The sequence below is a fragment of the Rhinatrema bivittatum genome, chromosome 4 (genome assembly GCF_901001135.1).
Source record: "Rhinatrema bivittatum chromosome 4, aRhiBiv1.1, whole genome shotgun sequence".
In the NCBI taxonomy this organism is placed as follows: Eukaryota; Metazoa; Chordata; class Amphibia; order Gymnophiona; family Rhinatrematidae; genus Rhinatrema; species Rhinatrema bivittatum.
Window position 1 is genome coordinate 482,746,492 of NC_042618.1, and position 27,332 is coordinate 482,773,823.

At 42.6% G+C, this 27,332-nt stretch overlaps 1 protein-coding gene across 1 annotated transcript in view; it reads left to right on the forward strand.

Annotated features, from left to right (window-relative positions):
• The window catches only part of KDM7A (lysine demethylase 7A), a 320,476-nt gene that overhangs the window by 277,477 nt on the left and 15,667 nt on the right, over positions 1–27,332 (forward strand). The window contains 3 exon segments of the mRNA XM_029597359.1: positions 23,709–23,854; positions 23,969–24,126; positions 25,092–25,189. Coding sequence (XP_029453219.1) covers positions 23,709–23,854; positions 23,969–24,126; positions 25,092–25,189 — 402 coding nt within the window.

A 27,332-nucleotide genomic window follows, 5' to 3' on the forward strand; every position in this document is an offset into this window, starting at 1 on the left:
GAATATTCCACCTATCTCGCAGATGATATTACATTAAATCGATGAAGAGGCAGGGGACAATCTTTGACTTCCTGAACTTAACTGAATTTCTATGGAGACCTGAAGAGGTCTCTATCACAGGCAACTTTATTGGTTTCTTTAGCTCTGGATTCTGATAGGGAATTCCTGCTTCATTTGTTTTTGAAACAAAAATATTTCCTTTCTAAATTGTAACGTTAGGATGTTTCCTGATGTGTGCAGACCCACTTAGAAGCGTCATAAATAATTTCTGTTGATGCATCCGGCAGTATCGCAACTTGGAGTTTTATTCTTTCTCAGATATCCATGCAAGTGTATTGTTAAATTTCAATCTGTCAAATATGTTTTGCTTGCCCCTCCCAGCTTACTGCTTTTCTAGACTCTAAGAATGATCTCCTATCCTCATTAGCTGAATCATCTGTAGTAGAATTTCTGTCTAAGCCCTGTATGTGTTTAGTATCTGTGCCTGTATTTGACATTTTTCCTCACTTCTTCATAGTTAGTAGTATAAACTTGAGCATTGGTTTTGGAACCATAATTGGACTATATTTAGAGATGCATTACTGTATCCTAATTTTTGCTTGTGCTCATTTTTAGAATTATGCCTGGCATAAATCTTATGTTTCCTTTGAAGCATTTGCTTGATCTTTATTTTCTAAACTTATAAATAAAAAATAAAAAAGATCAAATTAAAACAGATATGCAGCATTTCAGTAAATCACTAATTTGATATTGTGATTTTCCAAAATGTTGCACCATGTAAATCCTAAATTGAAATAACTCAGAAATGTTCTCATTAACTCAGCAATGCGAAAATTCTTATCTGTCTTGGAAGAATAGAAAAATGGCAATTTCTAATCTAAAACCATAAAAAGCACTATTTGTGAAGAAATACTGTACATGAATACATGAGTTTTCATCTTAATACATTCAATAATCCAGAAATGAAAGTTTATTTTTCATTCTTTAAAATGAAATCAATGAAAACAATGAAACTAGCCAATATGTACCTAGAAATAATCAAACAGCTCCTAAACCAGATGGAATTGGTAATAAACATTGACAAAACTGAATTCTTGAACGTAAAAACACTCACCACACACAACCAATATTCACAATCAAAAATATTCAAACCACCGAGTTAGCAACAAAAGTTAGGGATCTAGGAGTAATAATTGACCCTGAGCTAAACATGAAACAACACATCTCACAGAAAATAAAAGGTTATGCAAAACTAATGATCCTAAGAAGACTAAAACCTCTATTAACAATTAACAATTTTCGCACAGTTCTACAAGCAATGATATTCGCTAGCACAGATTATTGTAACTCCCTGCTGTTAGGACTACCTCAATCTACAATTTGACCTCTGCAAATATTGCAAAATTCCGCTGCCAGAGTTTTGACAGGCAAAAAAAAGTGACCATATTACAGGAACACTCGCTGAACTCCACTGGCTTCCAATTGAACAAAGAATACAATATAAAGCACTTTGTATAATCTATAAACTAATCCACGATGATAAAGCCGATTGGCTTAACACGGCACTGCGCGTGCACGTACCACAGAGAAACCTGAGATCTGCAAATAAAGCTCTACTAACTGTCCCCCTCTGTCAAATCAGTACATCTCACGCAAGTAAGGGAAAGAGCACTGTCACTGGCTGGCCCCATGCTATGGAACACCATGCCACTTGAAATAAGACTACAGACACATCTGAAATTATTCAAAACTAATCTGAAAACCTGGCTTTTTAAACAAGCATTTTATAAAGATAAAGAAAAGGAGAAAAATAGTTGAGCGATAAGGATGCACCAAGCCAGAAGTTTTTAGTAACCTACATAAGCACATTAATGTTAAAATCAAACTGCCTAATTTGTTCCTAACAATCAGGTTTAACTTACACACCTAGTTTATTATTTTAAATTGTTACCATACTATGATGGCACACGAGTAATTTGTAATCTATACCACCCATATTTCTCTTTACCATGCCCTTCTGTAAACCGTTGTGATGGTATTTAACTTAATGACGGTATAGAAAAATTTTTAAATAAGCACAGTGCACACACTGTATTGTGTTTATTTTTTCTGCAACAAGGGGAGATTTCTGAGGGTGGGCCACTTTCTGACACAGGGCCGGTGATAGCGTTTGTGCTGCTCCCCCCCTGCAAGTTGAGCAGCCTTTTTGGCTAGGCTTTGCTTGGAAGCCGCATAGTAGGCCATGGTGGCATTCATGTGCTTTTCTGCACACAAGTCTGCTGTGAAACAGTGTCTGACATTGGTTCATGCTTTCGCACCAGGTGTGCGCTCAGGTGGGCACATACGTTTTGGGGAACAAAAGAACATTCACGGTAAATAACTCAGGGGTAATATCATCACACCATTAACCAATGGTATATCCAAATACAAAAAATGGTGTTCAAATTCTAATAAACTTTTATTAGACACAAAACATAACACCTACTCTGTTTTTTCACATAACACATTAAACATAAATTAAAATTTAAAAAATCCCCACCTCCCAAAGTTCTTGTGACCCAACTAGGACCTAGTTTTGACGAATCCACTTTGTCTTCTTCAGGGGACACCCCATTTAAAACCATATCACCCCTCACATCTTCTATAAGACATCAGTATTTCTTCACGGAGAGGGTGGTGGATGCTTGGAACGCCTTTCCGGAGGAAGTGGTGAATACCAAAACTGTAAAGGATTTCAAAGGGGCGTGGGATAAACTGTGGATCCATAAAGCCTATAGGACGGGAATGAAGAGAAGAGGCATTGGGGGTGGCTTGCGGGAATGACGGCTACAACCTGGTGATTAATACCCTTATTCAATAAACGTTCACACGGTTAATGCGACTCCAACATTGCTCTATGCTTCAACGGCAAGAGGAAATGTAGAAAAAAGGATTTGCATTCAGGCAACAAACAAGGCTGCACAGTCTGGGTAAACAAATATGCGTGGGAGTAGCTTGCTTGTTGCGACAGTTATTACCCCAAACCAATTAAGCCTGATACTTCACGTCAATGCATATCTAGCGTCGATCTCTGCTTCAGTTGCAGGGGGAATGAAGAAAAGAGGATTTACATTCAGACAACCACCAACAAGGACTGAATTGCACAGTCTGGGTAAACAAGCGTGGGAATAGCTTGCTTATTGCGGCGGTTACTAGCCCTAGCCAATCAAGCCTGATACTTCACCTTGATTGCATATCCAGTGTGGCTCTCTGCTTCAGCGGCAGGAGGGGAATGAGGAAAAGAGGATTTACATCCAGACAACATCTAACAAGGCATTGATCTGAGCAGTATGAGTATACAAACATCGGGGTAACTTCTTGTTACAAAGGTTACTACCCTCAAACATTAAGCCTTATACTTCACTTTGATCAGCTCCAACCCTGCTCTCTGCATCAGTGGCGGGGGTGGAAGGAAATTGGAATCAAACTGTTACCAATAAGGGCCCTGAACTCAGCAGTTGGGGTAACAAAGTTATGGGGAAAATAAGTGTGAGAGCTTGCTGGGCAGACTGGATGGGCCTGTTGGTCTTCTGCCATCATTTCTGTTTCTATAGATTCACAATATCTGCAAAAAATTGAAACACTCAACACATTACATTTATCATGTATACAAACTATTATTTTTTACATTACTTAATTAAATCATGCAATATTTTATTTATAAAGATTTACACAGTCCTCAAAATGTAGCTAAAAATTTTTTTATTAATCTCAACTATTTTAAGAACATAAGAAATTGCCATGCTGGGTCAGACCAAGGGTCCATCAAGCCCAGCATCCTGTTTCCAACAGAGACCAAAACCAGGCCACAAGAACCTGGCAATTACCCAAACACTAAGAAGATCCCATGCTACTGATGCAGTTAATAGCAGTGGCTATTCCCTAAGTAAAATTGATTAATAGCCATTAATGGACTTCTCCTCCAAGAACTTATCCAAACCTTTTTTGAACCCAGCTACACTAACTGCACTAACCACATCCTCTGGCAACAAATTCTAGAGCTTTATTGTGCGTTGAGTGAAAAAGAATTTTCTCCGATTAGTCTTAAATGTGCTACTTGCTAACTTCATGGAATGCCCCCTAGTCCTTCTATTATTCGAAAGTGAAAATAACCGAGTCACATCTACTCGTTCAAGACCTCTCATGATCTTAAAGACCTCTATCATATCCCCCCTCAGCCGTCTCTTCTCCAAGCTGAACAGCCCTAATCTCTTCAGCCTTTCCTCATAGGGAAGCTGTTCCATCCCCTTTATCACTTTGGTTGCCCTTCTCTGTACCTTCTCCATCGCAACTATATCTTTTTTGAGATGCGGCGACCAGAATTGTACACAGTATTCAAGGTGTGGTCTCACCATGGAGCGATATAGAGGCATTATGACATTTTCCATTCTATTAACAATTCCCTTCCTAATAATTCCTAACATTCTATTTGCTTTTTTGACTGCTGCAGCACACTGAGCTGACTATTTTAAAGTATTATCCACTATGATGCCTAGATCTTTTTCCTGGGTGGTAGCTCCTAATATGGAACCTAACATCGTGTAACTACAGCAACGGTTATTTTTCCCTATATGCAACACCTTACACTTGTCCACATTAAATTTCATCTGCCATTTGGATGCCCAATCTTCAAGTCTTGCAAGGTCGTCCTGCAATGTATCACAGTCTGCTTGTGATTTAACTACTCTGAATAATTTTGTATAATCTGCAAATTTGATAACCTCACTCGTGGTATTCCTTTCCAGATCATTTATATATATATTGAAAAGCACCAGTCCAAGTACAGATCCCTGAGGCACTCCACTGTTTACCGTTTTCCACTGAGAAAATTGACCATTTAATCCTACTCTCTGTTTCCTGTCTTTTAACCAGCTTGTAATCCACGAAAGGACATCGCCTCCTATCCCATGACTTTTTAGTTTTCGTAGAAGCCTCTCATGAGGGACTTTGTCAAACGCCTTCTGAAAATCCAAATACACTACATCTACCGGTTCACCTTTATCCACATGTTTATTAACCCCTTCAAAAAAATGAAGCAGATTTGTGAGGCAAGACTTCCCTTGGGTAAATCATTGTTGACTGTGTTCTATTAAATCATGTCTTTCTATATGCTTTACAATTTTGTTCTTGAGAATAGTTTCCACTATTTTTTCCGGCACTGAAGTCAGGCTCACTGGTCTATAGTTACCTGGATCACCCCTGCAGCCTTTTTTAAATATTGGGGTTACATTGGCCACCCTCCAGTCTTCAGGTACAATGGATGATTTTAATGATAGGTTACAAATTTTAACTAATAGATCAGAAATTTCATTTTTTTAATTCCTTCAGGACCCTAGGATGCATAGTCTAATTTTTTCAATTGTTTCATTTTAACTCAAAGAACTCCACTGCACATGAATTTAATATATCGCTTACCTATTTACCACAGCCACAAAAGGTTTTATAAGCATATACCGCTCTCCACGCTGTCAGAAAACTCCTAGCAACCAACACATGTGTGCTTTCCTCAACATGTTATTGAAAGTCCACTACTTTACATTTCACAATATAACTTCATCATATATGTAACTGCAGACTTGCTCTTCATAAACCTTTCTTCAAAAATTATCCTGTATTACTTCTAAACTATCTTTCACGATGACGCCACACCTTCCCTTAACATATACATATTGTTTCAACAAGATTTTAAACCCACTTTCCGAATTTACACACTATTCTACCAAAATCCAAACTTTCAAATCCAGCTCTCAACCACTGAACTTCCTTGCTGAAATTAGTTTGGAATAGTGTGTAAATTTGGAAAGTGGGTTTAAGATCGCGTTGAAACAATATGTATATAAGTGGGGTGAATCCCAGGTTCCTCTGTTACCAGAGGATAAAAAGTATGCACTGCGCTTATTTGGCTTGAGAGATCCTGCTAGGGATTTCAAACACTTTTGATCCTGCAGAGGAGCGGCTTCTGAGGGCTCGACCTTTGGGTAAGTCTTAGTTCTTTTGTCCTAGGCACAGGCTAGAGCCATGGTGCCCCCTGACACCCTCAATGAAGGTGTGCTGACCCACCCCTGGGAACAGGAGATAGGTCACCTCTATCTTTTTTTTTTTTTTTTTATCAGAAGTGGGTCGAGATTACGTCGGACCCGAGGGTTCTGGAGATAAGAGATGGCTATGCTCTTGAGTTTCTCAGTGATCTTTGGGATGTTTTCATGGTGTCTCCCTGCATCTCTTCACGGAAGAGACAGGCAGTGGAGTATATGTTGTCAAAGCTTCTCAGCCTGCAGGCCATGATCCCAGTGCCCAGCTCACAAGAAAATACAGGCTGATTTTCCATTTCGTTGTACTCAAGGACGTTTCCTTTCGCCCCATCTTGGATCTCAAGGAAGTCAACTGTCATTTGCAAGTGCTTGTTTCCACATGGAAACCTTACGCTCGGTGATAATGGCAGTTCAGTCAGGTGAGTTTCTTACATCGGAGGCATACCTGTATATTCCCATCTGGCTGAGCAGCAACATTTTCTCTGTTTTGCAGTTTTGGGGAGACATTATCAGTTTCAAGCACTACCCTTAGGGTGGCCACCGCACCCAGAATGTTCTCCAAGGTCATGGTAGTGGTAGTAGCGACAATGTTGAGAAACGATGGCATTCTGGTCCACCCATACTTAGACGATTGGATATTTCGGGCCAAGTCTTCAGGTTTTACGCAAGGTGATCTACTTGCTACAGGAACTAGGTTGGGTGGTGAACTTGGCCAAGAGCAATCTACTGCCATCCCAGACACTGGAGTATCTGTGTTCATTTTGACATGAAGCAAGGCAGGGTGTTCCTACCAGAAAGCCGCATTCAGAAACTGATGACTCAGATGCAACTATTGACAGAAACAATACACCCGAGGTATGATCTTACCTACAGGTATTCAGGTTGATGGCATCCACCCTAGAGTTAGTTCCATGGGTAAGGATGATATGCGTCCTCTTCAGCACACACTGCTTGCACTTTGGAGTCCACAGGTCAGGACTACTCTACATGGCTTCACTTACCAGTGGAGATCAGTATCCAACTGCAGTAGTGGTTGTAAGCAGATCATCTAAGGAAGAGTGTTCCCCTATGAACACCAGACTAGATAGTACTCAGAACAGATAAGAGCCTCCAGGGTTGGGGGGTATACTTTCAGGAATTGACAGCGCAGGGGGGCTGGAGTACAGAAGAATATCTCTGGAACATCAATTGGCTGGAAGCCCCTGTCATTTGGTTGCCATTCTTAAGATTCATCAACTGCTTGCAGGGTCGAGCAGTCTGAATGTCAGACAATGCGACAACAGTGGCTTACATCTATCACCTGGGAGGAGCCAAGAGCTAGCAAGTGTTGCAGGAAATAGCCCAACTCATGGAATGGGTGGAAGAACATCTTCAGGAGATCTTAGTCTCACATATTGGAGGAAAAGACAATGTAAGACCTGACTTTCTCAGCAGACAGAGTCTGGATCTAGGAGAATGGGAATTGACAAAGCATTCCAGCTCATAGTGGGCCGTTTGGGCCTTCCATTTCTAGACTTGCTGGTAACACCACACAATGCGAAGATTCCTCATTTCTTCTATCGCAGGAGAGATCTGAAGTCTTTGGGCATCAGTGCCCTCAAACAGGAGTGGCCGGAAAGCAAGCTTCTATATGCCTTTCCCCCGTGGCCTGTGTTGGGCAGAATGATTCAGAGGATTGAGAGACACACGAGGATGGTGCTTCTGGTGGGGCCAGATTAGCCCAGGAGGCTGTGGTATGCAGATCTGTGGAGGCTTCTGGTGGACTCTCTGATTACCAGTCCACAGGGATCTGTTGTGGCAGGGGCCCATGCTTCATAAATATTCGATTTTGTCTTATAGTATGGCCCTTGAGGGCTCAGTTGCTGCAGCATGAATACTCCATTGCCGCAGCATGAATACTTCATTGCTGTGATTTCCACCTCTTTTTGAGTGCAAAAGTTCTCCACTTCCTTAGCCTATTCTCAGGTTTGGTGAGTGTTTGAGGAATGAGTGGTTCATCCTTGTTCAGTTAAGATCCCACTCATTTTGGATTTTTTACAAAATGGGTTGATTAAGGGTTTGGCCCTTAATTCCTTGAAGGTACAGGTGGCGGCTCTTGCCTGCTTCTGAGTTCAGGTGACTGGTGAAGCCTTGTCAGCCCATCTGGATGTGGCCCGGTTCTTAAAAAGGGTGAAGCATCTTTGTCTTTCCCTTCGTCTCGTTCTGGATTTTATGGCAGGTCCCACCTTTTGACCACTGCATAGCCGCCTCTTGAGGTTACTTACTTTGAAGACTGTGTTTCTTGTGGCAATTTGTTCTGCGCATAGAGTTTCCAAACTGCAGACCTAGTCTTGCTGGGAACCATTTCTGCAAATGACTCCAGGGGCAGTACAGCTGCAAACTGTTTTGTCCTTTTTGCCAAAAGTGGTCTCGGATTTTCACTTGAATCAATCAATTTCTCTAGACACTGGACAGGGAGAGAAATGTGGATGATTATCGCCTGTTACTGACCTTGGATGTTAAGTGGCATATCATGAGGTATTTGGAGGTTTCTAAACCTCTCAAGAAGACTGACCAGCTGAATTTATACTCCATGGTGGGAGTAAACAGGGTGAGCCGGCGTCATGGGCTATCATAACCCACTGTATTAAGGAGATTATCACGGCCGCATTTGTGGATGTTGAGCAGCCCTTGCCTAGTCAAGTTAGGACTCATTCCACTAGGACTCAGACGGTATCATGGGTGGAGATTAGATTGTCTCCCGTTGAGATTTGTTGAGCTGCGACATGGTCCTCTTTACACACCTTTTCCAGGCATTACCTTCTGGATGTGTAAGCCCAGGAGGGCACAGCCTTCGCATGTGCAGTGTTGATCGGACCACGGGCATCCTCCCACCCTGTTCGGAGTAGCTTTGGTACAGCCCACTGGTTTGAATTAACCTGTATGAATGTTATGAAAGGAGAAATTACTACTTGCCTGATAATTTCCTTTTCTTTAATGAAGACAGGTTAATCTACCTTCCTGCCTTTGGCTGCTGGATGGTGGTGCTATTGTCTTCCTGTTTAGCTGAGTTTCTGGGAATTACTGGTAAGTGTCAGATCCTGTCCCTAGATTAATGATATTACACTCCTTGTCTGAGCTCATTGTTTTCCTGTTAACTGAGTGCTTGAATCTGTTAATAGTTGTGTTCATGTATTGTTTAGTTGTCCACAGTCTGCTTTTGTAGAGAATACTGGCGGGCTGATGTCTGTGTATATACCATGATGTCCGCTTTGCTCTGTCTCCATCTGCTGGTAGAGGTGCATAACCACTAGTGTGGATTAACCTGCCTTCATTAAACAAAAGGAAATTATCAAGTAGTCATTTCTCCATTGTACCCTTCCACCCTCTCTTCTGTCTGAGAAAACTGAAAAATAACTTTTGGTTTACATAGAAATTTTCTTTCTCTCTCTCCAAGATCATGGATAGTCAAATCAATTTTGAAAGCATTTATAGTCAGTGTCTAATATAGGACTGGATATTTATTAACAGATAATATAACTTCTTTCTCAGGCACGGGGAAGACAAAAATTAATCATGAGAAAAAAGATATTAAGGACTGTCTTTTTAATCAGTTATTTTACACTGTAAACATAAATATTATGGTAGCTCTAAGATGTATACGTCATCACAGCTGTAACTCTAAACACTGACTACGTTAAACAGTAAAATCATTTGCAATAAAGCCAGGTTATTTTGTTGAGATAAAAGCGGAGCAGAAAATTAGTTTACAGAACAGCTGCACGGAATTGCTAAAATAAGCAGAGTTAACAGCTAACAGAAGTTGCATCGGTTTTAACTTTTTTTTTCTTTTTCTTCATGGTGCATCACACACTTTTACCAATAAAAATTCTCATTAGTATAAATATCGCACACATTTAGATCTGTGTAATTCCAATCATTTCATTCCATTATCTAATACTTTTAGTTCATCTGAAGTTTTACTTTCTAGCTTCTTTAATTTCTCCCTCAAATGTTCAATCTTTTCTAAGTTAATCCATTCTCTGGGAGCTGTAAATTTGCATCAACAAAATTTCATTTACTTCTTAATAATCAGGTGGTGGAAGAGGCTGAGAATTCCCTCCATCTTTAAAATTAAAAACCGCGCTTCTCTTTCATGTCACAAACCTTTTTTTCCTTTTTTAAATTTTTGTCTTATTTTAAGAATTTTTTTCTTATCCTGGAACCGGACTCTAACCACTTGGACTGCAGCTATGAAATTCCAAAAGGAGGGGACTTTAGCCTCAATCGAAACCAAAGACTTAACCAAAAACTTTACCAAATATTAGACTTCAACCAATATATATTACCAAATTCAGACTTCAGCCAGTTATTGGACTTCAACCAGTAAAATAAAATTGTAGTGCACCAATTCAAGTCAATTTATGAGCTCAAATTAATTTACAAAAAACAAAATAAACTATAATATAAACCCCACAATAAAAGGAATACTTATTCAAAACTTAGCAAAAGAAATGACTCCAACCTAAATGGGGAATAAGCATGGTAAAAACACATATAACAAGCTACAAGACAAATAGCAAGAAACTACTTACTTCCTATGTTACCCATTTTTTACCTGAAGCTTTCAGTTCCAAGCAAGCACAATAATTAATTTGTCAGCAGACAGCAACTGGGGGAAGAGCCCTCCAAGACACCAACCGTGGCATAATATAATTGCGATGGAGAAGGTACAGAGAAGGGCTACCAAAATGATAAGGGGAATAGAACAGCTCCCCTATGAGGAAAGACTAAAGAGGTTAGGACTTTTCAGCTTGGAGAAGAGACGGCTGAGGGGGGATATGATAGAGGTGTTTAAGATCATGAGAGGTCTTGAACGAGTAGATGTGAATCAGTTATTTACACTTTTGAATAATAGAAGGACTAGGGGGCACTCCATGAAGTTAGCAAGTAGCACATTTAAGACTAATCGGAGAAAGTTCTTTTTTACTCAACGCACAATTAAACTCTGGAATTTGTTGCCAGAGGATGTGGTTAGTGCAGTTAGTGTAGCTGTGTTTAAAAAAGGATTGGATAAGTTCTTGGAGGAGAAGTCCATTACCTGTTATTAATTAAGTTGACTTAGATAATAACCACCGCTATTACCAGCAATGGTAACATGGAATAGACTTAGTTTTTGAGTAATTGCCAGGTTCTTATGGCCTGGATTGGCCACTGTTGGAGACAGGATGCTGGGCTTGATGGACCCTTGGTCTGACCCAGCATGGCAGGTTCTTATGTTCCTATAACTGGACAAATGAGGGGGGCATAAAAAACACTAATGGTGAAAAGATCACCCAAAGCACCAAAAGAGAGGTTAAAGCACTATCAAATGTGGTTTGAACAGGCCATGGTACCATGAAAGGGGAAAAGAAGCACCAAAAGTGACAGAATATACCCTAAGGCATCAATAGAGGGTCAAATTAGAACAAATAATGGCATGAAGACTCCCAGAGAACCATGAGAAGCACAAAGCTTCCTACAGTGGCAAGAACAGCACAAGACTCCAAATGAGGAGCAAAGGGTACCAAAAAAGTGGTAATGAAGACCCCAATACAACAAGCAAACATGACAGCAGAAAAAGTATGTGTGGCCCATCGGGTCTTCCTATCCATCCAATTAATTTAACATTATGAATTCTCATTACTGCCTTAGTGATCACCTTATTTTCCCATGCTTTCTTAAATTCAGAAGGTCCAAAAAAACAAACCGGAAAATGATCCACTATTGCAGTAGCAGCAACCAAAGAAAAAGGGATCAGTGAACACCAGGAGTTCTTTATTCAGGAGCTATTACATCTAATGCCGGTGGTATGTCTCCATACAGCAGTTCAGCCTCTGAGAGTGCGTCACAATCTTAATGTCAGTGCATTCTCTTGTCATCGGCTGACAGCTCAGTGTCAGCCAACCATAAATCAGTCTAGAGCCACCGCATTTAATCGTGCTCCTCCATGCCAAACCAGCCCTCAGTGGGTCAGCACAATCAATATTTCAGCGGAGCTGTCAGCCGATGACAAGAGAATGCACTGACATTAAGATTGTGACGCACTCTCAGAGGCTGAACTGCTGTATGGAGACATACCACCGGCATTAGATGTAATAGCCCCTGAAGCAGCTCAAAGAGCGAAACTCAGCCTGAGTCAGGCTTTTTATGATGATCTGTGCTGAATAAAGAACTCCTGGTGTTCACTGATCCCTTTTTCTTTGGTCGTTCTTGAATTCAGATACTGTTTATGTCTCTGCCACTTCCACTGGGAGTATGTTCCATGCATTCACCATCCTCTCTGTAAAGAAATATTTAAGATCACTCCTGAGTCTACCCTCCTTTCAACCTCAGGTCGCCGCATCTCAAAAAAGATATAATTGCAATGGAGAAGGTACAGAGAAGGGCAACCAAAATGATAAAGTGAATGGAACAGCTTCCCTATGAGGAAAGGCTGAAGAGGTTAGGGCTGTTCAGCTTGGAGAAGAGACGGCTGAGGGGGGATATGATAGAGGTCTTTAAGATCATGAGGAATTGAACAAGTAGATGTGAATCGGTTATTTACACTTTCGAATAATAGAAGGACATGGGGGTGTGGACAACGTCCAGGCGGACTTCCTCAGTCGTCAACTGCTGGACCCCGGAGAGTGGTCTCTCTCCGACAAAGCGATGCAACTTCTCGTCCATCGGTGGGGGGCCCCCCACTTGGATCTGATGGCGTCCGCTCTCAACGCCAAGGCTCCACGCTTCTTCAGTCGCCGGAGAGAGCGCGGCGCGGAGGGAGTGGATGCCCTGGTCCTCCCATGGCCGCCACATCTTCTGCTCTACGCTTTTCCACCATGGCCCCTGGTGGGCAGGATGCTCCGCAGAATAGAAAGCCATCAGGGGACCGTGGTTTTCGTCGCCCCGGAATGGCCCAGGCGACCCTGGTTTGCGGACCTGCTACAGCTGGTGATCGACGGGCCAATCAGGCTGGGGCACCTCCCCCAGCTCCTACATCAGGGCCCGGTATTTTTCGAGCAGGCAGAACTCTTCTGTCTTGCGGCCTGGCTTTTGTGAGGCGCCGCCTCCGGCGTCGGGGCTACCCGGAGGCGGTAGTATCCATGCTATTGCGGGCACGAAAGACATCGACGTCGGCGGCCTATGTTCGAGCTGTGGTGTACCAGCCAGGCCACGAGACCCGCTAAGGCTTCTGTACCTCAGATCCTTCAGTTTCTACAGGCGGGGGTGGAAAAAGGGCTCGCCTATAATTCACTACGGGTTCAGGTGGCCGCCCTTGGCTCGCTGTTGAGCGATGGGGGCTCTCTTCTACAGTATCCTGACATTGCTCGTTTTCTCAAGGGTGTCAAGCATATGCGTCCTCCGTTACGGGACCCTTGTCCCTCCTGGAGTCTTAACCTGTGCTTCGCTCCCTGTCGGGACCACCGTTCGAGCCGCTGCGCAGCGCAACGATAAAGGATCTCACTCTCAAGACTGTATTTCTTGTGGCCATCTGTTCCGCTCGACGCATCTTGGAGCTGCAGGCTCTGTCGTGTAGAGAGCCCTATCTCCGTTTCTCCAGCTCTGGAGTTTCGCTTCGCACCGTTCCCTCCTTCCTTCCGAAGGTGGTTTCTGCATTCCATGTGAACCAGACGGTGGAGTTGCCGTCCTTCTCTTCCTCAGAGCCGAAGTCTCTCCGTCTCTTGAATGTCAAGCGCACTCTGCGCCTCTATCTGGAGGCTACAAATGAGTTCCGGACCTCTGACTATCTCTTCGTACTCTGGGCTGGCCCTAAGAAGGGGTCTCAGGCCTCGAAGAATTCCATTGCCAGATGGCTGAAGGCCGGCATTGCTGCTTCCTACATTGGGGCGGGGCGGACTCCCCCACCCAGAATCGTAGCGCATTCTACATGTTCTCAGGCGGCTTCCTGGGCGGAGGTTCGCTCGGTATCCTCGCAGGAAATTTGTAGGGCAGCCACCTGGAAATCGTTACACACGTTCTCGAGGCACTATCGTCTGCACCTCGCCTCTTCAGTCTCTGGACACTTTGGCGAGCAGGTTCTCCGAGCAGGCCTCGCAGGACCCCACCCAATTTAGGGAAGCTTGGGTACATCCCACTGTCTGGACTGATCCAGGTACGTACAGGGAAAAGAAAATTATTACTTACCTGCTAATTTTCGTTCCTGTAGTACCATGGATCAGTCCAGACGCCCACCGCGTTTGGGTTCTTGATCCTGCTCAGCTCTGCGCTACTTCTTGCTCGCAGTGTTCTGTGTCTTCACAGTCGTTTCTTTTCGCTGTTTTTCACAGCTCCCTACAAGTTGGTAGGATGTTTGCAGTTACTTGTTGCGGTTACAATTGTTTTCATTATCTGTTTCCACAAACTTGATCCTTCGGGGGTTTCTACTCTGGCTTTGATATACTCGATACTGAACTCCTGCAGAGGGGGTAGTAGTATATATGGATACGCCCCCTCAAAGCTTGTGCTGACTCCATCTGCTGGATTGGGGACATAACCCACTGTCTGGACTGATCCATGGTACTACAGGAACGAAAATTAGCAGGTAAGTAATAATTTTCTTATCTTTTCCTGATAATCCTTCCATTATGTTGCTCACAAAAATGTTAAAAAGAACCGGTCCAAGGGCCAATCCCTGAGGCACACTGCTAGTAACAATCCCCTCCTCAGAGAAGACTTCATTTACCACTACTCTTTGTTTCCTCCCAATCAGGACCCATACCAAGGGCGCACAATTTATTTATAAATCTTCTGTGTGAAACTGTCAAAGACCTTGCCGAAATCAAAGTACACTATATCTGGCGCTCTCCCTTGATCCAACTCTCTGGTCACCCACTCAAGCAAATTAAACAGATTCGTCTGACAAGATTTACCTCTGATAAAACCATGCTGCCTTGGATCTTGCAGGCCATTGGATTCCAAAAATTGCACTATCCTGTGTTTTAGCAGTGATTCCATTATTTTGCTCACCACAGAGGTCAGACTGACTGGCCTGTAGTTCCCAGCCTCCTCCTTACTTCCACTTGTATGAGTAGGAAGCACATCGCCTGTCTCCAGTCCTCTGGGACTACTCCAGGAAGTATTGAAAAGGTCACCAGCGGAGCTGCCAGGATATCTGAGTTCCCTCAGTACCCTCTGATACATCCCATCTGGCCCCATCATCATATAGAAACATAGAAATGATGGCAGAGGAAGACCAATAGGTCCATCCAGTCTGCCCAGCAAGCTTTCACACTTATTTTCTCATACTTATCTGTTACTTCGACTGCTGAGTTCAGGGTCCTTATTGGTAACTTTTTTATTCTAATTTACTCCCATCCCCACCATTGATGCAGAGAGCAGTGTTGGAGCTGCATCAAAGTGAAGTATAAGGCTTAATGTTTGAGGGTAGTAACTGTCATATCGAGCAAGTTACCCTAATATTTGTATACTCATACTGCTCAGATCAATGCCTTGTTAGATGTTGTCTGGATGTAAATCCTATTTCTTCATTCCCCCCTGCCGTTGAAGCAGTGAGCTGCGCTGTATATGCATTCAAAGTGAAGTATCAGGCTTAATTTGTTAGGGGTAGTAACCGCCGCAGTAAGCAAGCTACTCCCATGCTTATTTGTTTACCCAGACTGTGCTATCTTGTTGGTTGTTGTCTGAAGGCAAATCCTCTTTTCCACATTTCCTCTTGCCGTTGAAACATAGAGCAATGTTGGAGTCGCATTAACCATGTGAACGTTTATTGAATAAGGGTATTAATCACCAGGTAGTAGCGTCATTCCTGCAAGCCACCCCCATACCTCTTCTCTTCATTCCCATCCTCCAGGCTTTATATCTAGTTTGTTTAGTTAGCTCCTCATGAACTCACTGCTCTGAAAATCGATTGAGGGTTCCCTCACTTCAATCTTTTTTTTTTTAATTTGGTCCTGCTCCAGGCCCCTTCCACAGTGAACATCGAACAGAAATATTTGAGCAATTTGGCTTTTTTGTCATCAGTCTCCACATATTCCTCCCCTCACAATGCTACTTTTACACTTCCTTCTATCACTAACATCTGAAATCAGTCTTCTCGCCATTTTACCATGTTTGCTATTTTTTCTTCTGTTGGAAATTTTACATTCCTGACTACTTTCCCAGCTTCTCTTAATTTTTCCAGATATTGTCGCCTGTCCTCCTCTTTCTGCAATCTCTTGTAGTTTATGAATGCGAACCTTTTCTCCCTTACCTTTTCAGCTGCTACTTTAGAAAAACATAATTGCCTTTATCCTTTCTTTTATTTACTTTAATAAAAAGATTAGTTGCCCGTATGATATCTCCCTTTAGTTTTGCCCCCCGCCCTACTTCTTCCCCTAGATGCAGCTAACAACTCCTTGAGGTACTCCCACATTTTGAGAAAGTTAGTTTTCCTGAAGTCTAGGACACTCGCCTCACAATGAACCTTCATCTCTTTTGTCCTAATATTAAACCACACTATCTGGTGGACACTGGCTTCCAGATCATTGACTATAACATCAGAAATGCTGCCCCATTGGTAAGCACCAGAAAGGCAAAAAGAGTTTGAAAAGAAGCTTGCCATAGAAGCAAAAACTCATAATAAAAACTTTTAGGTACATTCGCGGTTAAAAGCCTGCAAGGACGTCAGTTGGACCATTAGATGATCAAGGGGTAAAAGGGGCACTTAGGGATGACAAAGCCAAAACAGAGAGAGACTAAATGAATTCTTTGCTTTGGTATTCACTGGAGAAGATGTAAGAGATACCCATGCCAAAAATGATATTCAAAGGTGATGATTTAGAGGAAATGAAACAAATCTCAATGAACCTCTAAGATATACTAGGGCAAATTGACAAACTAAAGAGTGGCAAATCACCTGGGCCAAATAGTATACATCCCAGAGTGCTGAAAGAACTGAGAAATGAAATTGCGGACCTGCTATTAGAAATTTGTAAACTATCATTAGCATTGTCTATGGTACTTGAAGACTGGAGAGTTGTCAATGTAATGTCTGACATCCGACCAGGCAAAATGGTAGAAACTATCATAAAGAACAAAATTGCTGAACGTATAGATAAGCATAGTTTAATGGGGCAAAGCCAACATGGATTTAGCAAAGGGAAATCTTGCCTCAACAATTTGCTACATTTATTGAGGATGTAAATAAACATGGATAAAAGTAAGCCAGTTGATATGGTATATCTGGATTTCCAGAAAGCATTTCACAAAGTCCTTCATGTGAGACTTTTAGGAAATTAAAAAGTCATGGGATAGGTGGCAGTGTCCTTTTGTGATTTGCCAACAAACCTTTCTTACTCCTCTATTGAGGGAAGTACTACTGTGAACATAATCAGAGCACAACCATCTGCTGAATCTCCACCTAATGTTACACTTGCTTATCTTTGGGGACTGATATCAAAACTAGATTTGAATGTTTCATAGGTAAATGTACATCTGTCATCATTAGTAAATGCAAATAGATCTGCTATTGATGAGCAAAATAGGAAAATCTCTAGTTTAGAAACCACTATGGGCTTAACTTCTAAACATCAGTTAATTCAAAATTCACAAAGCATGTATGTTAAAGAATTTAATTTTACATAGTGAAATTAATAATTTTGAAAACTTGATACGTTCAAAAAATTTACGCTTAGTAACTTTTCCACTCGTATGTCACCCTATGAAATGCTTAAGATATTTCTTAAGGAAATTTTGTTGACATTGATCATGATATTCCTCAAATTTCAAATATCTTTTATTTCCCTAAACGATCTGTAGCTATGGGGGAAGTACCGAATGGGGATGTTAATGTATATAGTTTAGGAGTGTCCACCTGAGAGGGTTCGCCTGTTAAAGCATGGTTATTCCTCTCTGGTGATTGCCACCTTACTTCGTGCTCGCAAGTTCTCCACTTCCTTGGCTTATGTGCGGGTTTGGAGAGTTTTTGAGGCCTGGTGTGAGGAGCAGGGTGTTATTCCTCGTTCAGTTAAGATCCTTCTCATTCTGGATTATTTTGCAGGATGGATTGAATAAAGGCTTGGCCCTTAATTCTTTGAAGGTGCAGCATGTGGCTTTTGCATATTTCAAAGGCCTGTTGAATGGTGTTTCCTTGTCGTCTCATCCTGATGTGGCCCGTTTTCTGAAGGGAGTGAAGCTCCTTAGGCCTCCCTTGAGGTTACTGGTTCCTTTGTAGAATCTTAATTTGGTGCTGGACATTTTGGCGAGCCCTATGTTCTGACCACTACGTAGCCTTTTCTTCCGGTTGTTGACTTTGAAGACGTTGTTCCTGGTGGCTATATGCTCTGCATGTCAGATTTCTGAGCTGCAGGCCTTGTCTTGCCAGGAGCCATTCCTTCGGATGACTCCAGGGGGTGTTAGTTGCATACTGTTCCATCCTTTTTGCCCAAGATAGGCTCTGACTTTCATTTGAATCGGTCCATCTCCTTGCCATCCCTAGATAAAGTCAGTATTGCGGAGGAGTTTTGCCTTTTGCGCTTCTTGGATGTTAAGCTTCTTGTGCGGTAACTGGAGATCTGAGTCTTTTCAAAAGATGGATTGCCTCTGTTCTCCATGATGGGAGTAAGTAGGGCACTCCGGTTTTGCAGGCTACCATAGCTTGTTGGATTAAGGGAGGTGGTCATGGCTGTGTATGTGGATAATGGAAAGCTGTTGCCTACTCAGGTTAGGGCCTATTCCACTAGGGCTCAGGCAGTGTCATGGGCGGAAGTTAGTCTGTTGTCTCCCATCAATATCTGGCGACCTGCGACATGGTCCTCCTTACACACTTTTTTCAGGTTTTATCGTCTGGATGTGCAGGCCCGGGAGGATGCAGCCCTTGCACGTGTGGTGTTGACTGGACTGCGGGCAGCCTCCCACCCTGTTGGGGAATAGCTTTGGTAAATCCCACTGGTCCTGAGTCCATCTGTCTACACGCTAGGAAATGGAGAAATTACTTGCCTGATAATTTCGTTTTCCTTAGTGTAGATAGATGGTCTCAGCTTCCTGCCCTCGGCTGCCACATGAGTGTGTCAGTAGTCCTCCTGTGGGGCTGTGAGTCTCAAGGGATTACTGGTAAGTGTTCATCCAGTCCCTAACTTGGGGTACCTAGAATCTTATGTGAGTTCGTGGTTGGTTTAGTACAGTTCTGTTTTTAATCAAGTTTTTTGCTAGTCTGTCCCTAGTTGCTTTTGATGAGAATACTGGCAGGCTGGGGTCACTGCAGGATTATATATATATCTGTGCAATTACAGAGACATGGCTAAAACACACAGATACTGTACTCACAAATCAGCTGCCCATACAATCTTACGACTTATTCTCTGTCCCCAGACCCAAAAAAAGAGGTGGGGGACTCCTCCTTGCAGCAAAAAAAGGACTTAATATAACCCTACAACTTACCAACTCCTCCACCAAACTAGAATTCTCCCTCTTTAAATCCGAACAAATCCAAATAGCTTTAGTCTACGCACCACCAGGAACCTTAGAATTAGATCCCTCTCTACTGATCGAACTTATAGCCAAACACATAAACGCCGACAAACCTGCTATAATCCTCGGAGACTTTAATTTACACGTAGATGCTGCTCCACAATCCATCAACTGCCAAACACTCCTTTCCTCACTCAACCATTTGGGCTTTACTCAAATTATCAACAGTCCTACCCACAAGGCTGGCCACACTCTGGACCTCATCTTTATTAACGAACCCTTTAACATTCATACCAACCCCACTTGCTCACCAGTTCCATGGTCAGACCACAGAGTCATCCACACAACCCTCAGGATCAACATCCCACCTCCTCAAACCACTACCAAATCCACCATCCACTTCAGGAAACCATGCTCCCCAGACATACTCAGCGAAAAGATGTCCGAAGCATTAAATCAACTAGATCTCACAGACGCAACAACTGCAACTACCTCATGGATCAATATTAACAATAAAATTGCAGATCAAATCTGCCCAACTACAACCAAAACTATACAACCTACATTAGACAATAGAAAACCTTGGTTTACACCCGAACTTAAATCCCTAAAACAATCTCTTAGAAAAAAAGAACAAAGCTGGAGAAAAAACCCAACCACTTCAACACATGCCATCTACAAATCCCTCCTCAACACCTACAGGAATACCATCCTTAGAACAAAGAAAGAATTCTATGCAAAAAAAATACACCACTTCATTTTCGACTCAAAGGCTCTCTTCTCGTACGTCTCCTCTTTAACTAAACCATCTCCTCCTACTATCCCAGACCACCAATCTCTCAACAAAGCAAATGAACTAGCCAACTACTTCAAGACAAAAATCACCAACCTTACACAATCAATCACATCCAACAGCTTACCCTAACACACCATCTCACAGCCTTGCCACAGCTAAACACAAGCCTGGATTCATTCGAGCTCACTTCTTCACTGGAGATTGAAAACACACTCAAAAAAACTCAAACCTTCCTCCCACCCATCAGACCTATTACCAACAAATCTCCTCATTGCCATACCAAACACCATCTCAAAACCAATTGCAGAAATTATCAACACATCCCTTTCTCAAGGTTTAGTTCCTAACCAGTTAAAATTAGCAATCCTGAAACCATTACTAAAGAAACCAAACGCTTCCCCATCAGACCCAGCTAATTTCAGACCCATCGCAAACTTACCACTCATCGCCAAACTGATGGAAAAAATTGTCAACAAGCAACTGTCAGATTATTTGGAAGATCATAATATTCTATCCCCGGCTCAATATGGCTTCCGAAAACGCCTAAACACCGAATCGCTCTTACTATCTCTCACGGACACAATACTAGTTAATCTGAAGAAAAAACAATCCTACCTGCTTGTTCTGCTAGATCTTTCTGCTGCGTTTGATACGGTAAAACACTCTACTCTAATAGACCAACTAGCCAACATAGGGATCAAAGGCACAGCTCTCAGATGGTTTCATTCCTTCTTAAGCAACAGATCCTACAAAGTCAGGATAAACAACAAAGAATCGCATCCAATCCTTACTGAGCAAGGAGTCCCGCAAGGATCCTCACTTTCACCCACCCTCTTCAATATCTACCTCCTCCCTCTCTGCCATCTACTCTCAAACCTCAAGCTTACTCATTACCTTTATGCAGACGACATACAAATCCTTCTTCCGATTACAGAATCCCTTCAAAAAACGATCACTTACTGGAACGAATGCCTTCAGCCTATTAAAAACTTACTCTCAAGCCTCAACTTAGTATTGAATGCTAATAAAACCGAAATGCTCATTGTCTCCCAGGATCCACTCACAATCTCTTCCAGCCTCTCTCTACCAAACACAAATAACACGTTCTCACCTGACGTCAGAGACCTTGGAGCATGGCTAGACAACCATCTAAACCTAAAAAAGTTCGTAAATAATACCACAAAGGACTGCTTTTACAAACTGCAAGTCCTCAAAAAACTTAAACCCCTCCTTTACTTCTCCGACTTCAGGCTAGTACTACAATCCATCATTCTTTCTAAGCTCGACTATTGCAACTCCCTGCTTCTAGGAATACCCACCAACACCATCAAACCATTACAGATGGTTCAGAATTCAGCGGCTAGAATTCTAACAAGTACTAACAAAAAAGATCATATCACCCCAATCCTTCGTAATCTACATTGGCTTCCCATTAAACAAAGGATACTCTATAAGGTACTCACTATCATCCACAAAGCGACAAACAAACTAGCTCCCATCACATTAAGCTCTCAACTCCAACCGCACACTTCTTCCAGACCAATCAGAAGCGCATACAGAGGAACACTGCATGCTCCGCAAATAAAATCTTCATTGAGCAAACGAGCGATATCTTCAGCAGGCCCCCACCAGTGGAACACGCTTCCCCCAGATCTAAGATTAGAAACTAGTCACCAAGAATTCAAAAAAAGACTGAAGACCTTTCTTTTCCAACAAGCCTTCCCAGACGCTTAATTCTACTCTGACGGACAGACATCCTAAATATTAGGTATCTCCTAATTATGGACACCATACCAAGTCCTACTTTAAGACTCTGCAACTGAACAACTATCTTTGAGTTCAAAAATTCATTTTTATATATATATTTGGCACTGTTAGTACGCCTTTATTCTACATTAAATAGTTATACTGCTTATATTAAATAATATAATTTTTTATGTATTACCAGTTAAACTATAATATTTATCACTATGTTAAATTGTCATCTAGTTATATTGTTCCATATGTTCTACAGTTCTATGTAAAGCTCCGCTCTCTGTTGGGCAGTTCATTGTTTTATGTAAACCGGAGTGATTTGTAGTCCCTACAAGAACTTCGGTATATAAAAATTAAAAATAAATAAATAAATAATATATATATATATATATATATATACTCACCAACACAAATAAAAGAGCCCACATCACACCAATTCTTCACAGCCTTCACTGGCTTCCTATAAAAGCCAGAATTACCTTCAAGACATTATCAATGATCCACAAGGACATTATGGGCATCGCCCACCTAAATCTAAACTCGCAACTCCGCCCTCACACATCACAAAGACCTATCAGATACAATTACAAAGGTTCCTTATATGCTCCCCCGATCAAAACTTCACTAACAAAAAGAGCACGCTCCACAGCCGGGCCCACCCTCTGGAACTCATTACCGCCGGATCTACGCCAAGAGACATGTCATCTAACTTTTAAGAAAAACCTAAAAACGTGGCTCTTCCGGCAAGCCTATCCAGAATCGCAGGAACACTCCAACACCGGTCAAAGAGCAAAATAGTCCACTATAAGTTCCACGACCGCCCATACCCCCTCAAGGCCCTATTACGCCTGATCTGGACAGCCCACTTGTTTTGAAAAGACTCCTTTGTTGATGCATTAGTTCTCTAGCTCATGTATTACTCATGTTTTTTGCCCTCAACACTGTTCTCTGTTACCTGTATATCCCTATTTAGCCTACCCTCTTTTTAGCTATTCCCTACATTTTATTCACGTTATTTTGACGAGTTATTGTTGTCTATTTAATATTTAATATTTATGTTCTTATGTTCAGAAACTCTGTTTAATGTAACGCTTTAACTGCGACAGTTTTGTTCTATGGAAACCAACCTGATTTGATATTTGTATTGAGAATGTCGGTATATAAAAATCCTAAATAAATAAATAAATAAATATACTCTGTGACGTCAGCTTGTTCCATCTGCTGGCAAGGGAGCATAAACCCACTGGTCCTGAGTCCAGGTAAGTAATTTCTCCATTTAGATGAGTTCACCTTTTATATTCTTAACTACTTTAATCTTATTTTTTTTAGTTCTATGTTACGAATAGATTTTAACTATCTTATTATTTTATTGATGTTTTATTGTATTTATTCTGATTTCCTACTGTTATTTATTAGTTTGTATTATGTAAACCATAAAGATAGAACCTTGTGTTCTGAAGAACGGTATATAAGAATTGCATAAATAAAATAAATAAATATTCCATCTTATTGAAAAGAATCTAAAGTAGATCATGTGAGAAATACATAAATCCTCTAAAAACACTCTTTAGAGATTTTATCTATTGTTAATCACATTGACAATAAACTGAATATTATTTTGCAATAGAAAATATTAACTATTACAACATAATTAGTTTGTGTTTGTCTTATGATTCCAGCAGAAAGATCCCTCAGAAGGGGAGTCATCAGAAACCTCAAGTGATGATGAGGAAGAAGTGCTTTCTGTCTGTAAGGAAGAACCTTCAGTGACGAGGGATTTCTCTCCAGCCAGGTCTCAACAGTCCAGAATACAAACTCCAAGCAGGTAAGTGGATGCTTAGGAACGCCTATAAAACAGCTAATAACTGACACAGCCATGTTTCTCTCCGTTTTGGAAAAAGTAAAGTCCATTTTATACAGTGCTGCATTTGTTTTTCAGGGCGTACCCTAGTTCAAGCAGCATGGAAGAGGAAGCTATTCAGGGCATGCTCTCTATGGCAGGATTGCAGTACCCTACATGTTTACCCCTTCACATAGAGTGTACAGAAAGGAGAGACTCTGCTCGGGAATCCCACTGTCACAGAGCAGTGCAGTATGGTGAGGAATTATGTCCACTATTAATAACCTAACAGGCCAGGTAGCTGGCTTACTCATTCAGTGGAATAACCCATGTGCCGGAGCACAAAGTAAAGTACATCCCTGAGGTGTCTGGGAGCTCTTTACAGCTTACCTGCATACGGGCTAGCTTTACCACTTATTCAGTAAGGGGTAATAGCGCATCGAAAACGCGTGTCCAACCCCCCGAAACTAATAGCGCCCGCAACATGCAAATGCATATTGATGGCTCTATTAGATATTCCTGCGCGATTCAGTAAGTAAAATGTGCAGCCAAGCCGCACATTTTACTTTCAGAAATTAACGCCTACCCAAAGGTAGGCGTTAATTTCTGCTGGCACCCTCCGACTTAATATCATGGCGAATAGACACCGGCAAAATTGAGCGGCTGACAGCCGCCGCTCCTGTCAAAAAAGTGTCCCTAGCACCTCTTTTTACCGAGGGCCCTGATTTGAATACTAAATTGCGCGCATAGGAGAGCGGGCACTCGCCCGCTCTCCCGCGACTTTTACTGTATCAGCCCGATAGTAAACTGGGCCACAATGCTGGGAACCCAAAAAAAGTGAAACTGTTTCTTGCTGCTGCTTTGGGTTGCCACTGAACCACTAGGTTGTTTCACCTATTTCCAAGCAAAATCAATATCATATACAGCAGAGTTATGCGTCCCCTGAATTTTCTGCCTATAATATAGTTTAATTTTGTTATCACAGCATAAATGCTGCGGCTTTATTATATTGTGCCACTAAAGCCAAAAATATTTCCGCAAAGCTGTTCAATTAAAAGATAATTTAAAGAAACTTGGTCAGCTGTCTGCCTTCAGAAATGGGGATTTGTTATTTTAGTTCTCACTTTTCCCTTGTCAAATAGTTTCTGCAGTTTTATTATATATTGATTTAGCATTGGATGTATTAATTCTTTGGAATAAGGTTGCATCTTTGTCTCTGTAGACTGCCATATAAAGGGGGAGACCGTTCCTGTGGAACGAGACTTAAGAACTTCAGTATGGGTCAGACAATTGGATGCAGCTTCCAGATTAAGTCCCCAGGTAAGGGGAGCCATCCCATAAAATGGCCTCTTCAGAGCTTTCATAGGACTCCTAACACCAGATTTTATTGCTGAAGATGTGGGACCCAGTGGCTAAGGGGATGGAATGGGGCCTTCTGAAGAGAGGCTAAACAGATTAGGGCTCTTCAGCTTGGAGTAAACGACTGAGATGGGAGGTTTATCAAATTTAGTGTTGTATGGAACAGATTAATAAGGAACAGTTACTTTCCTAGCATGTAGCCAGATAGACTCACACTAGTGGGTTATGTGCTCCTCTGCTAGCAGATGGGAGATGGAGTCAGGTTTCAAGCTGACATCATCCTGAGTACATACACCCCTGCACTGACCTTACTTCCTCAGTATCACTCCGTCTCCTAGCAGATGCGGACACTATCCCATACACTAGCACAGTGTTAGGAAAATTGCAACAAGAAGATAAAATTACCTTAAGAAGATCGAACCCCGCTCTCCTGCGGTGATACCTAATGGTCCCTCCCCCAGTCAAGAATTCCTGAGGTGATCTCTTATATCTCTGAGGTGTGCCTTGGTCCTGGCATGGACTTAGCCCCTAGAGTGGCTGAAAGGTAGCGGGTGCACATCTGAGCGTGGCGGTGAACGTAAAACCCTCTCCCCCCCCATAGCTGGAGACCGTCCGATGCACAAGCGGTAAGTGCCGAGACCAGGTAAGAAGGAAACTTTAAATTCAGGTCTCCAGAGCTCGGATCTCTGTACCGATTCTGTCTTCAGCGAGTAAAACAGGGGTACCGATCGGGTTGAGCAGCCTCGGTTAGGGTAGGCCCCGATCCGGTGCAAGGGTCCACACATGTGAAGACCCTAAGGGGGGGGCGCCATCTTATACGCGGGGGTCGTCTGCTCCATCTTCCCCTCGGCGGTATGTGCAGGACAGCCCGGCGGACAATGCGCATAACTTGTGTGTATCCCATAGAGTTGCGCGCATAGCTGTGCACACAGCGGTGCACACATCAGAGCCATGTGCCAATCTACAGCGGTGCACAAATCCTCACCATGCGCATAACTACGGACGCGCACTCTTCTCGCTCGCAGGGAGCCCTCTGTGCCTACCTCCACACAGGGACCTTTTCCAGCAGGGCCCAATCCTTCACGAAGATCCATCTCGATTCTCTTACGGTTTGGCCCTTGAGAGGACTTGCCTAAAGAAGCGCAGTTACTCGAAACCCGTGATTGACATCCTTCTACAAGCGCGCAAGTTCTCTACATCCCTGACATACATACGGATCTGGAGAATATTTGAAGCCTGTTGCGAGGACTGCGGGACTCTCCTGCAGACAGTCAGAATCCCAGTGATCCTGGGACTGTCTCTCAACTCACTCAAGGTCCAAGTAGCCGCCCTCTCCTGCTTCAGAGCAGAAGTGAATCCGTCTAGCAGCTCATCCGGATTTGACCCGTTTCCTAAAAGTGGTCAAGCAACTTCGACCACCCCTGAGGTGGCCGGTACCCCAATGGAACCTCAATCTGGTATTAGACTTCCTAGCGGGGGCTTCTTTCAGACCAACACGTGGTCTGTCACTACACCTCTTAACATTGAAGACAGTATTCCTGGTGGCAATATGTTCAGCTCAGCGTATCTCCGAACTACAGGCACTATCCTGCCGGGAACCATACAGCTGCGCACAGTTCCCTCCTTCCTCCGAATTTCATCTGAACCAAGCCATTTCCATACCATCTCCTGATGAACATAAGGACTCTGAAGACTCACACTTTCTTTGCCACCTAAATGTCTGTAGAATCCTGGTGCGATACCTGGAAAGATCAGAACCAATGTGCAAAATGGATCGCTTGTTCATCCTTCACAGTGGAAAGAAACAAGGAGAAGCGGCCTTGCAGGCAACCATAGCCAGCTGGGTCAAAGCAGCCTACATAGAGGCAGGGAAGCCCTTACTACTGCAGGTTAAGGCTCATTCTACTAGGGCCCAAACAGCATCTTGGGCAGAGACCAAACTGCTTTTGCCCGCCGAGATCTGTCGGGCGGCAAAGTGGTCCTCCTTACACACCACCTCCAGGTTCTACCGCCTGGATGTTCAGGCCCGAGAAGATGCAGCCTTCGCAAAGGCAGTATTAAGTGGGCCACGGGCAGCCTCCCACCCTGTCCGGGAGTAGCTTTT